General features: G+C 38.7%; 1 protein-coding gene across 1 annotated transcript; it reads left to right on the forward strand.

The window, feature by feature from the left end:
• The first annotated feature begins 249 nt into the window (after positions 1 to 249).
• On the forward strand, positions 250 to 1,598 carry LOC115065860 (uncharacterized). Its single transcript, XM_029548775.2, has 2 exons — positions 250 to 987; positions 1,159 to 1,598. The coding sequence occupies exons 1-2, from the start codon at positions 440 to 442 to the stop codon at positions 1,580 to 1,582; spliced, it is 972 nt and encodes a 323-aa protein (XP_029404635.2). The 5' UTR covers positions 250 to 439; the 3' UTR covers positions 1,583 to 1,598.
• The last annotated feature ends 11,690 nt before the right edge of the window (positions 1,599 to 13,288 follow it).

The raw sequence follows: 13,288 nt of genomic DNA on the forward strand, positions 1-13,288 counted from the left end.
GACGGCTATTGACAATTTCACAGCTTCGGTTTGCCGCAAACTCCCCTTGCACTCGCGCCATTTGCTTGGAAACTGGAAGAGTGTAACAAGCAAGCAGAGCTTCCAATATTGATCAGTGAGGCATGCGATTTCAATTATTAGTAAATCTCTTGCGGTATTTGAAAGAAATATTCAATAAACCAACGAAAAGTGTCACAACTTCCTGAATGCCACAAACGAATCTTATAAATAAGCAAAAGGCGTGAAATGGCGCGTTTAGTTTGCGTGAACCTTATTCAGAAGAGTGCAGAATTCGACATGAAGCTGTGAAGAGCTGAACTAAAACATTTGCATACCATAAGTGAAGACCGCTTAACAAACAGTAGCGATTGCAATTGATGTGGCAAAGTAAACTGCGAGAATTGTCAGCAATCGAAAATTTTCCACTTCGCAGCTCGAAATGCAAGGAGCGACGACTACTGTCAACGCCGCGCTGTGCCACGCACCAGAAAAGACGACAAAGCCATCGACGCATGCTAATAGAAAGATGAACGAACATCAACAGCAAATACCGAAGTTACAGAAGCGACAGCAAAGATTGCAACAAAAATATTTACAATTTTCACTTGGAAAAATGTCGAATATCCAGTTCCGCATTGTTATGATGCCACAACGTCTACAGATGCGTCTACTGTTACCGCCAACTGCGTGTCTCGCCATGCTGTCATTCGTCGTGTTGTTGCTAGTGGCGATGCCACCTGTTTGTCAGGCAGTAGGTTACTCATATACGCGTTTTTCTGGTCCAGTCACCGGACCGGAGCAGAAGATAGTCGTGCATGATGGGCTAGTGGGAAGCGGCGTCGGTGTTGGCGGCGGTGGTGGTGTGCGTGTGGACTTCATTGCCAAACCGGCCTACGAATTCGCCTACGGCGTAGAGGATGCTCAGGCGCGTCTATTGCAGAATCGCCAAGAGACGCGCGACGGCGATGCAGTGTGGGGCTCGTACAGGTGGGTGCATTGAGAGTGGCAAGCCAACTAGTTTATCGGCAGTGAATTGATTTATTTTGCTTTGCATGAGAACCGCGTATTTTATATATTTTTGTCTTATTTCCTTTTTTCTCTTTTTGTGCCACACGCACCGGTGCAATTATGCCAAATATATCATATCCTTGTGCGCAGCGTTGTCGATCCAGATGGCAACTTGCGTGTGGTCAAATATACGGCTGATCACGAAAACGGGTTTCAGGCCGAGGTTACGTCGAACGGCCTTGGCACAACGGTACACGGCCAGCAGCCAGTGTCGTATGCGCCTCTACAAAATTCCTCACCGACGACTCCTCCGCCGTTACGTTACTTTCCGTTTGTGGTGCAGCATCCCGTTACGCAAAATAATGACACTAATTACTATGAGGATGAGCAGGATGGCGAAACGGAGGATTATGTTGAGAAAAAAGAGCATAAGGGAAAGCGCGGTGATGCGCATGATGATGAGGATGAGTATGAGGCCCAAGGTGATGCAGACGAAGAAGACGATGAACATGATGAACACGAGGAATATGATGCGGATGAGCATTCTTTAGAGGAAGATGGTGAAGATTATTAATAATTATGTGTATAAGCCTTTTGTGTATAATATTTTAAAATAACGATATTTTTTTGACATAACCTCGTTTTTATCGATAATTTTGGATCATCTTATTTTGTTTGTTTGGTGTCATAAAATTGTTCCATAAAGACGAAGTTCATTTCTCTTTGTAGTGCCAATATCTGCAGCATTTGTATTAGGTCTCATTGAGTGAGGTTATGCAAGGGGGTAACTAGACTTTCCGTGCGTAACTTGGTAAATATCAACTGAGTATGCTCGGGGGCAGTCAGGAACACAATTACCTTCAACTACCCTAGACTATCTCCTTCGAGGGTTGTTTGAAGCAATGAACTATAGAGGAATACCTCAGAGCAGTAGGAACACAGGGCATACCATAAATGTAATTTGGGGTAGTGTTGGTGGTGGAGAGACCATTTTATTTTCAGACAAAAGGGAATAGAATAAAATGTGTGGAGGAGGATAATATGATGGAATATTATCTTTGAGACTGCCCAGCCTTCAGCCGGCAGAGTCGGGATATCTTCCACGATTCTCAATACTCCAACTTAAGAGATATTGGGCAGCTGGAGTGTAAAAAAGTCAGGTTTTTACCAAATACTCTGAGTTGCTGCATACTGCTTAATTGGTTATAACTCTGGAGCACAACGGGCCTAATGACGGCCTAAGTGTAGCCGCCTGTGGTCAACCATATGTATGGACCCACATGTTTCTCTAATCTAACTTAGGAACATCCTCAGGGAAGATTGTAGGTTGAAGCAACTACCCTAGGATTAAGGAGAATGGGAGTTATGGTTACTGAAGTTAAGATTGCTTTGATGCGGATTGTGGCTAGAAGTTCATCCACCGGAGTGAATGCCTGGACTCGGCGACGAAGACTCTTTCCCACCAAGAATCCCATTATCGAATTTGCGCTCTTAATATGGCTACTGTGGTAAATTGCACAAGAACCTACTCGCCTCAGTCCTTGCCTCATCCATCGCATTTCTTGGACGGCGGTGATGTAAGCCTTTACTTTTACGAGGCCATCAACCATCTGAACAGCGGCACCTTCCCCATTTAAGGGACCGGAGATTTCAGATATATGCCCTTAAATTGTAATCCTTAATGCATTTGCCGGGGTTGTTACCAAAAGTGGGGTCACTCATTCGAGGTGGTTGTTTCCTTTTCATTGGGGGTGTTTTTTACGAGGCGGACCCTAAATCTCGCGCACAACCCTGGGGAGGAACGGTTCGTCTTCTTACTTTAGCTCGCCTTCAAACGAATGTTCCTAGGTTACCCAGAGGATACTTGGTCTAAGACCGAAAGTCGTGAGCTGCTTAAGCCATATGTAAAATAATTGATTCTGGCCACCCCCAAGTGAATGGCGAACTTTCCTTACTTGCGTGAAGTTCTATACATGACTCCATCCTCTGAAAGTATTCGACGTAGTGCCCGCTGGAAAAGCATAGGAACAGGAAGACCTGCACTCCGTTTGAAAGAGCGAGTGTAAAAAGATTTGGAAGCTACAAAGTAAACAACTAGGAAAAACTACTGGCTCCTTTATGTAAACTCGACCTATAAGTGTGTAAGCAGTGTTTACGCCAGTAAGGAGGAAGAAGAAGAAACTGAGATCGAATAGGTTGTTGAACGTAGACTTCGCTTAACATTAACACACACACCTGTTATAATCTCTACTGTTGAGTTTGGCCACAATTGAGTTCTTGACTACTAACAGAGTTTTACAAACAATTATTACATCTAAAAATTTTGTGTAATTAACCTATCAATAAATAATAATAAATGTGTTTGAGCAAGCTCTAAAGAATTCGACAATTTTTTGGCTGCAATTGCCAGCGCAGTGTAATTAAATATTAAAAGTTGCTCTGTGCAATATCTCATGTACTTCTATGCAATTAAATAACCAATTTTTCTTTGCCTGCACCGACGCCCACTTACCACGCATGCGTAAATCCGCTGCAACACACCCATGTCAAAAGCTTGACAGAAATAATCCGATTTGTGACAGCAGCGTTCATTGCGGACCGATTGACGCGGGTGATTCGAGAGCAAAATGGCAATGGCGATAATGAAGTTGCTTGCACAGTAGGCAAAGTTGGTCCATTATTCACTGAATATTTTTTGGTGGCTTGCCTAAAATTTTTGAAGCGACTGGGCTCAGGTTGGCGCAAAGGTTCATATTAAAAGACAAGTATTGAGGTGAACATTTCTCTAGTATCCATACAACATTTTTTATGTTTTATATGTTAATTGCAGTTGATATTGCAAAAGAGATGCTTGACAACGTAGCTGCGGACCACACATTCATCAAACGCATCATTACTGTATTTGGCGTCGAAACTGTCAACAATCTAATGAATAGCGCTCCAAAAGTAAGCCGAAACCAAAAAAATCGAAATGCGTGTAATAAGAGTTGTTATTCTTAACAGATTAATAGAAAAATGAAAATATATATATATATTTTTTTTTATATATTCAACACTGTTCCCTTCAAGGCTGAAACACTGCATTTTGCGACCCTCCAACTTTCCGATACCATTTTTGTACCACTATTTGTCCTTTACTCCACAATAGGCCTCCTTCATTGGACGAAATTCTTTTTCCCAAGGAGTATTCTTTTGAGATCTCAGATCAGGAAATAGTCGCTTGGATTCAGATCTGGAGAATACGATGGATGCAGACGCAATTAGAAGCTAAATTCATGGATTTTTGTCATCTTCAAATGCGGCCATTTTTCGGTGATTTCGTCCCTCAGATGGTTCTTCCTCTTTCAAGGTAGTCAATAAAAGGTTTTGAATCGGCATTCCAAAATACAAACGCCATAACCTCGCCGACTGTTGTGTTTTTTCACGCTTTGGAGCGGGTTCATCGTGGGCAGTCTACTCGGATGACTGTTCATTGGAATTCGGTATGAAATGATGGGACCATATTTCACACAACGATGCAAAAACTGGGGTTTTTTACTCTCGAGCATCTCCAAATATTGTTTCGAAACGCGAACTCGTCGTTGTTTTTGGTGGAAAGTGAGCTCGCGCGGCACTCACTTTTCACAGAGTTTCCCAAATATTCGTGTATAATGTGATCTACACATTCAGTTGATATCTTTAGAGTGCCTGCTATCTGGAACAATTTCACTTTATGGTCATCCAAAATTACATTGTGGACTATTTGATGTTTTCATTAGTAACAACCTCCTTTCAGCGCCCAGTGCGTTCACCGTCTTCGGTGCTTATTTCAGAAAAAGAGGTTACTGTTACAGGGAATGTTTATCCGAAAGAACATTATTTGCCATTCATTTTGTTAAGGTTATCACTTTCAAATGTTGGCCGCAGCTAGGTCTCAGATGGTCTATCCGTTGAGTCTAATTTTCGACCGATGAGTCCAGCTACTCACAATCCATACCAAACGTTGTTTTTTATGGATGAAATGGCAGCTCTTGAATCTTTTCAGGTTACTTTTCGTCCCAGATGTGGCAATTTTGCTTGCTTACATACAAATAGAGCCATAAACGGGCTTCATTGCTGAACAAAAATTGGCTCGAAAACCTCAGATCTTCTTAAAACATTTCAAGAGCCCATAGAGCAAAGTGATATTATCAAGCTGCGGAAATACTTTGTTGTCTGATAGTGCTTGCTGCTGGAGGCTCTGGAACTGGTGTCTGTAGATCTTATTACTAAGAAAATACTAATAAAATTATTTATCATTCATTTTCAATATTTTTATTATTTTATTTATCATTATTTTCACTATATTTTAGATTTTCTTCACTGTGCGTTTTGATGTGGAAACCAAAAAATTACAACAACAAGCGGACTAGCCATTAAAAACCACGCAGTGTCCATCTCACCTGTCAGTTGAACGTCGAATTGATCATGACAAACCGTAGATCACTTTTGGGCGGCGTGCGAAAAAACGCACAGTGAATGTATATATATTTATAAAATCTATACTTATATATATATTGTATACACCGGTTAATGCTTGTACATGTTTATATGCATACATACATATTTATGCCTATGCCAGCGTAAAAGAAGTAAGTGCAACATTCTAAAAACTGCAAAATAAATTGGTTCGAAGTGTAAATTGACTTAAACAAATACATACTCATACGCACACCATATGCATTTAGAGCGCAAGAAAACTTTTTGAATTCTGCAGAATTGACTGTCACACTATCTGGAGCGGCAAATCATAATTTGCGTATCGCAAGACTTACACGAATGTGACCGTCATATCCTTGAACTGCGTAAGTCACAGCGTAAAGACTCGTTCTCATGGAACGCAAAAATAATTACTTGTCAAAACTTTTGTGACTTTTTAATTGCGGATTTTTCGCAGTTTCACACATTTAATTTTTTTTAATTGTTAGTTTTTTTTTAATTTTTATTCATTTTGTTTTTTTAATTTTTTTATTTATTTTTTTTTCAAAATCTTTTTAAATTTGGCGCAAATTAAGCTAACAATTTTTGGTCTTTAATCATTTAATCAGCACAATAAGCGTGTGAATGTGTATGTGTGTGTCAGCGCCGTGCGAGACCCGACATTCATTTGGGCGCGGCTCACCGTGGCGTATACGCAACGCCGCAGAATAAATTGGGTAATGTTTTGCAAGCTTTCAATTACATGCGTGGTGGCTAAAAATATGTGGCGTGGTGTTGTTGTTTTTTTTTCCTCAACCAGCTAGTTGACAACCATTTAATCAAAATCAATTTTGATTACTTTTGAAAATGCGGTGAAAAATGTTTTATCAAATTTTCTAATAAGCCTGAGATATGCATCATGAAGCACACATTCACATTGCAATGTTTGTGTGTGTGTGCCAGCATAACGCTCAACGTGATTACATAAGCAAATGTATTGACATGAGCGCATATTGGCCGCTGATAATATGTAACGCCCGGCATGGCTGGACGCAGTGCTGAGACAAGTCTTCCATTCACAAAATCCAAGCGCGCCACCGCTTGCGCTCATGCACCGTTAGTTAGGCGATTGTGGCCAAAATAGCCAGCGTTGACAGGCGAGCATAACAAACTGGATCTATCAATTAAAAAGTCAAATTACCCGCTAGGCGAATACGCGCTTATGTATGTGTCTGTGTGTGTGTATAAAAATCACAACAACAAGCGGTGCAATAACGGTGATAATAATAAGCAGTAAACTCGCTTACTTACTTGGTAACCTAATTTTAACGCGATTTCGTAATTTCTTTATTATGCATATGTCTTTCTATGAAAGTGTGTTTGTATGGTATATGCATACACTACATATATATATATGGATATATGTCCGTATGCGATCCAGGTGTTAGCTCTGCGTGTACTTTCACACAAACATACATATATACAATTTGCAAGTGTGAGGATATGTTTCGTTGCTTGCAACATTTTGCTTTTATGAGCGGTTAATTACGAGCTAAAAAACTGTTGTAAACACGAGCTAATTGTCGGTATATTAAATTGTGTATTACACTAGGTTAAGAGGTTAGGCCAATCTAGGAGTAAAGAAAAATGAAAAAAAAAATGTTTATTTTGGCTTAAAGTGCAGTTTAGGGTCATAAAAATATTATTCAATTAGTAATAATAGTGGTTAGAAAAAATTTCCCGGTCCAAACTGCTGTAGTGTGAAAGCATTTGAGTCAGTCAACTTCATCGCGTAAAACCTTAAACCATTTTTACTAAAATTAGATTCTTCAAAGTAGATGACAATCGTACACGGAGACTATCGCAGCCATTTTGAGATTTTTTTGAGACAAAGAAATTCTACTTCTTAATGAATGGTGGTATGTAGGGTGCCTGGCGCCCTTGACCTTCAGCTTGACAGTTTCTTATGAAGTTTCAATTTAAGTTCTGATGAGTGAAGATCGACGGTAAAAACTTCTTAAACCCCAAACTACGAAGGAAACGAGACCATCAAACGTGACCGAAACGGATCCATTTTACCTGCGTGCACAAATCGGATCGATAAATATTACGTTCGTTCGTTAATCTGCTTTCATCTAGACGACAACTTCAGAATACCCCCGTCGTAGAAGCTCTTCTCCTTATTTGCGAAGAACTGGGACAGCTACTACTTTTCACAAGCCTCTTTTGAGTTCAACTTTACACCAACAAGGGTGTTCGCCGTGGACAGGAATAGGTGGTAATCAGTTGGCGCTATGTCCGGGCTATATGGTGGTTGCGATAAATCCATCCCATCCAAGCTCCCGTAACTTCTGACGACTCATCAACGAAGTGTGTGGTCTGGCGTTGTCCTGGTGGAATACTACACCCTTCCTGTTGGCCAATTCTGGACGCTTCTGGTCGATCGCCTGCTTCAAGCGGCGAATTAAGCGTCTGGCCATATGGGAGCAGCTCATAGTGGATGATTCCCTTCTAATCCCACCAAACACACAGCAAAACCTTCCTGGTCGTCAATCCCGGCTTGGCCACTGTTTGGAACGATTAACCGGCCTTCGACCACGACCGTTTTCGCTTGATATTGTCGTATGTGATCCATTTTTCGTCGCCAGTCTCCATCCGCTTCAAAAATTGGTCGAATTCGTTCTGTTTCAGCAGCATAGAATTGGTCCAGAAGTTTTTTTTTTGCGTCAAATCATGCGGCACCCAAACTTCAAGCTTTTTTGTGTATCCAGTCTTCTGCAGATGGTTTAAAATGGTTTGGTGACAAATTTCCATCTTCTGGGCGATGTCATGAGATGCCACATGCCGGTCTAACTCGATGTTTTCCATGATTTGATCGGTATTCGTCGTCACAGGTCTTCCGCCGGGTGGCTTATCCATGGTGTTGTTTTCACCCGCTCTGAATCGTCGAAACCATTCGTCCGCAGTTCATAGTGATAGAGTACAATCCCCCAAATCAACATACATCTCACGGAACGTTTCTCTTTCGGATTTGCCTTTAACGAAGGAAAACTTTAAAATAGCGCGAATTTCGGCGTTAGTGAACTCCATGTTTACACGTCTATAACTGTTGGACGCAATATCCAAACTAATCATGCATAGCATCGTTTTGTAGGTTATGTCAAGACCTTTCAAAGATGTATAGTATTGCCAGATACGAGCTCTGTAACGCTTTATACATAGCCGCGAAATTCAAAAAACAAAAAGGCTGAAGGGAGATACTTATTTGCCATTCTTTCTTGATTGGTACAACTTCTTTTAGCATTTTCGACACGAAAATTTTGTCTGGCAATTTTCACCACGGATAATAAAATTTAACAGCAAGCTTGCTAAAAAGTTTTTTTGTTTCCAATGCAATCATCAAACGGAATCGACAACAGAGATTGAGAGTCTACTGCATTGGCCTTAGAGGATCGATTCAACACATTTTGGTTATTGTTTGGGTATTTTTGGATATGAAGGATGTCAATGTTATATTTGTTCTAAAAGACTCAAATATTTTGCAAAAACATGTTTGACAAGATAGCTGAGGACCTCACATTCACTATTGGTAGCGAGACCAACAATATGAAAACTGTCCAACGAACGAAACTCCAATACTACAAACTCACCGAACGCATTGAAAGGCATCCCAGCCGAGGCTTATAACAAGTTTATGCTCATGTTTGCATTGTTGAGTCAAAATAACCTTATTTTGAAGGCTATAATAAAGACTTGTTGCAGTCCAGTTTATATCTGATCAGATGGTATATCTGGGGTCATCGTAGGCTTAAATCTATTCAAGTTTAACCCCAGTAGTTATCTCGAAGATGCCACTTGCCAATCTGCTTTAAGACAGTATTGTCTGAAATCACGACCATAATTCAATGTAAGATTGCTCGACCAACGATATATGAAGGTGTGAAATGAACTTAGTTCCTTTTTTAATTGAAGAGGCCCAAACCACAACTACATTTAGTGTTTCAGTCTTGTGTTCAGTCCTCATGGTTAATCCATCCAGATAACACATAATTAGGAAATGGTGACGGATTCAAAAACGTGGTTATGAGCCCGGCAGTGGTTGAAGTTTATTTATTAAAAAATTATTAAAATTAGCGAGACTTACCTACACAAAGCCAAAATAATATAATTATAAGATAAGACTTCATTTTCCCCCATGAACTATTTACAACTCTTTTCTGTCAATCAATAACAATTTGACAGGATAATCGAATTTGTATAGAAAGTTTGGTCTATTTTTGGCACTTATTGCAGCACACATTTACATAATGCATATTCACATGTAAATACTGGTATATTTTGCCCACTCTTAGGTGTCAATAAAACTGCGCGCCTGCGCAATCGTTAGTCACCATCGAAGCCACTCGCATATTGATCCACTTTCGATGAATGTTGCAAATATAGCCAGCACACTTATTTACTTGTTTTTCGCTTGACATATGTACATGCATATTTACGTATTAACTTGCCACCAAATAACTGTCGAGTGATGACTTAATTTATTGAGGAAAATTACATATCGGTTGCAATAGTTGCATGATGTAAGGTTGATATATTGATACGTGTGTGCGCATGTGTTTAACAAACTTGTTGCAATAAAAAATGAAATATTTTTCACAAATTTTTATACTTTCTCATTATCTATATGCTGATAATATTTATGACATTATCAAAAAATGATTGAGAGTAATTTCGTATTGAATATATATTGAGGAGTCATTATAGCCGTCTTTGAAATGATATAAATAAGAGAAGGATGAGCTAAGTTCGGGTATAAACGAACATTTTTTACTCTAGCAGCTTGCAAGAATCAAAGCCACGGAAGTACCTAGAGGTACATAAGGCTTGTTAGTTATATGGGGTCTGATTTTATTCATTTTAAGCACAAAAGTGCACCGTTATAAGAAAAGCACGCTCTCTCAGTTTTATTAATATAACTCACATGTTGGCCTATATATGCGGTATAGAGTCACGCGAAAGTTGGAAAATGTTTATATTAGGTATATGGGGGTTAAGGGAAGTATCAACCCGTTTGTTGCACACATACATATTACTATCAGAAAAGGATTCAATTTGAATTTCAATTATATATCTCACACATTGATCGCTCAAAATCAAGATAATGATCTTTTTATAACCTTTTCGTGCTATAGAAAATGCACCTGTGAAGGGTATTATTGCGTTGGTGCAGCAAGATTTAAAGTTTTTATTGCTTAAACTCTTTTAGCCCCAAAATTAGCTAAATTAAAAATTTCTAGGCTTGTGGGAATTTTTCTCAGCTTCACAGCTACTGACATTTGCACAGCAAGAGCTACACGTTTCTTTCTCATATTACCAAAAAACACACATACATACCTACATGTGTTTAACTATGAGTAAACAAATAGTGCTCCACACTATATACTAAATATTTTGCCTCGCGACTTGTGTTGCGTCTGTTGCACGTTTCTTTGCGTGCACTGTTGCACTGTTGCATTGTGCAGCCGGGCACATTTGCCAAAGCTGTGGCAATGGTTGGAAATTTTAATGGCTTGCACTGGGCAAAAACATAAATTTACCGCCTGACAATTTGGCAAACGGGGTCACTCGAACAGTTCCAATTAAACAAATAAACTCACAGAAGAAAAAACACAAACAACGACAACAAGAGCAACAACACACAATGCATCCACGTTTGAAAAGTTGGGAAAAAATCAAGCAATTAAAGAAAACACAGATAAAACGTACAATAAGAAGGCAATTAAAGATGGCAGAAATATGTGGTAGAATATCTGTGGGGACTTGTTGTTGTACAAATGAATGTGGAAATAAATCATATTAATTGAGCATTGCTTTACATATAAGTAGATGTGTTTAAAGGTTTATATTTGGAAATTCCCAGAAGGTTTGACATTTGCTACTGACGTGCGAAAATTATGAGAGGCCAGCGATGGCACATTTCGAAGTTGTTTGCAGATGTCCTCTACATATTTGTCTACCGGTAGGAATATTTTAAAGTTTTTGTGTCATTTGTGGATAGCGGCGACAAATGTTTCTAAGCTAAATTAGTCTTATATGGATAAAAATAGAACGGCATCACATTTAAGGGAAGTTCTCTTGAAACGCCATGTCACTCTCGATCTTTTCATTTAATTTACAACCTAAGCTTCACTTATAATTTTAATGTCAATCCTAATTAAATTCAGTGTCATTTCCGTCACAATCTCATTTGAAAGAACTTGTGATCAGTCTAATTTAAATCTTAATTGAATTAATTGCAACCTAATTACTCTACATTTTAATCCTAATTTCAAAATGAACAAATAAAAGAACCTCAATCTCAACAGTAATGTTTACATCAAGCTAAACTTCAAACTAAATTTCAAAATCAATTTCGCCTTCAACTTCAACCTCAATTCCTATTTCAATTTCAATATTAGTCTAGTCTTAATCTCAATCTCATTCTCAGTCTCATTCCCAATCTGAATCGCGTTCTCAGTCTTAATCTCAAACTCAATCACAATCTCATCTTCAATCTTAAACTCTATCTCAATCTCAATCTTAATTTCAATTTCAATCTCTATCCCACTTTTAATCCCAATGTCAATTTCCATCTCATTTTAAATTTCAACCTCAATCCCAATCTCAGTTTCAGTCTCAATCCCAATCACAACTTCAATCAATCTCAATCTTAATCTGAAACTTAATCTCAATCACAACCTCAGTATAAATCTTAATTTCAATCTCAATCTCATTCTCAATCTTAATCGCAAACTCAATATCAATCACAAGATCAGTATCAATCTCAATTTTAATCACAAACTCAATCTAAATCACAATCATAACCTCAGAATTAATCCTAATCCCAATCTCAATCTCATTTTCAATCTCTACCCCAGTATTAATCTCAATTTAAATCTGAACTTCAACTTCAGTATCAATCTCAATCTCATTTCAATTTTAATCTTAATCTTAATCTCAAACTCAATCTCAATCTCAGTCAATATTTTAATCTCAACTACAAGTTCAATCTTAATTTGAATCTCGATTTTAATCTTAAACACAATCTTAATCGTAAACTTAATCTCAATCTCAGTATCAATATTAATCTCAATTTCAATCCTTATCTCAATTTTAATCGTATTCTTAATATAAATCTGAATCTTAATCTCAATCCTAATTTCAATCTTTTCCTCAACATTAATCCCAACATTAACCAGAAAACGTACTCCAATCTCAGCAACAATCTCAATTCGCCCCTCAGCCTCAATCAATCCCATCTCAATCCCCGTAATAATTTTTTTCACCCAGTGCATCACTGAAGCCATCTTGGTCCGACCCCTCGATTTGGCGGCTAAATTTTGTACTGTGTGTAATCTGCCTACCAAATCCCGCTATCCAACTTGAACTATCGACACTCTTATAAGAATCTTATCGCCTAATTCATCTTTCCAAAAAATTTTTGAAACTGTTGTTGATGGTAATTTAAATTCTTTTTATCTCCAAATACTTTCGTTGTCTAATTTGTTGCATATTTTATACAAATTTTTTCACTCCAGCTTCGGTGATAATTGCATAATAACGGCTTTGTTTTCGATTTCTAACCAGCGGTTATCGGTGCTGCCTTTGCTGTGGCTTTTGCCGCTCGATATGGGTAAGCAAGGCAGTAAGCCAGCAATGGCGACCGGCTACGCTGCAGCCAACTGTAAATTTCGCTGAAATTTGTTGCTCCTTTTTGTGCGTCTTTTCACTTTTATTTCTTTGCATTTTCTTCGTCTAGCCAGTAAACTTACAGACACACACACGAACCGACGCAGATGCAGTT

Source organism: Bactrocera dorsalis, chromosome 5 (genome assembly GCF_023373825.1).
Source record: "Bactrocera dorsalis isolate Fly_Bdor chromosome 5, ASM2337382v1, whole genome shotgun sequence".
Taxonomy (NCBI): Eukaryota; Metazoa; Arthropoda; class Insecta; order Diptera; family Tephritidae; genus Bactrocera; species Bactrocera dorsalis.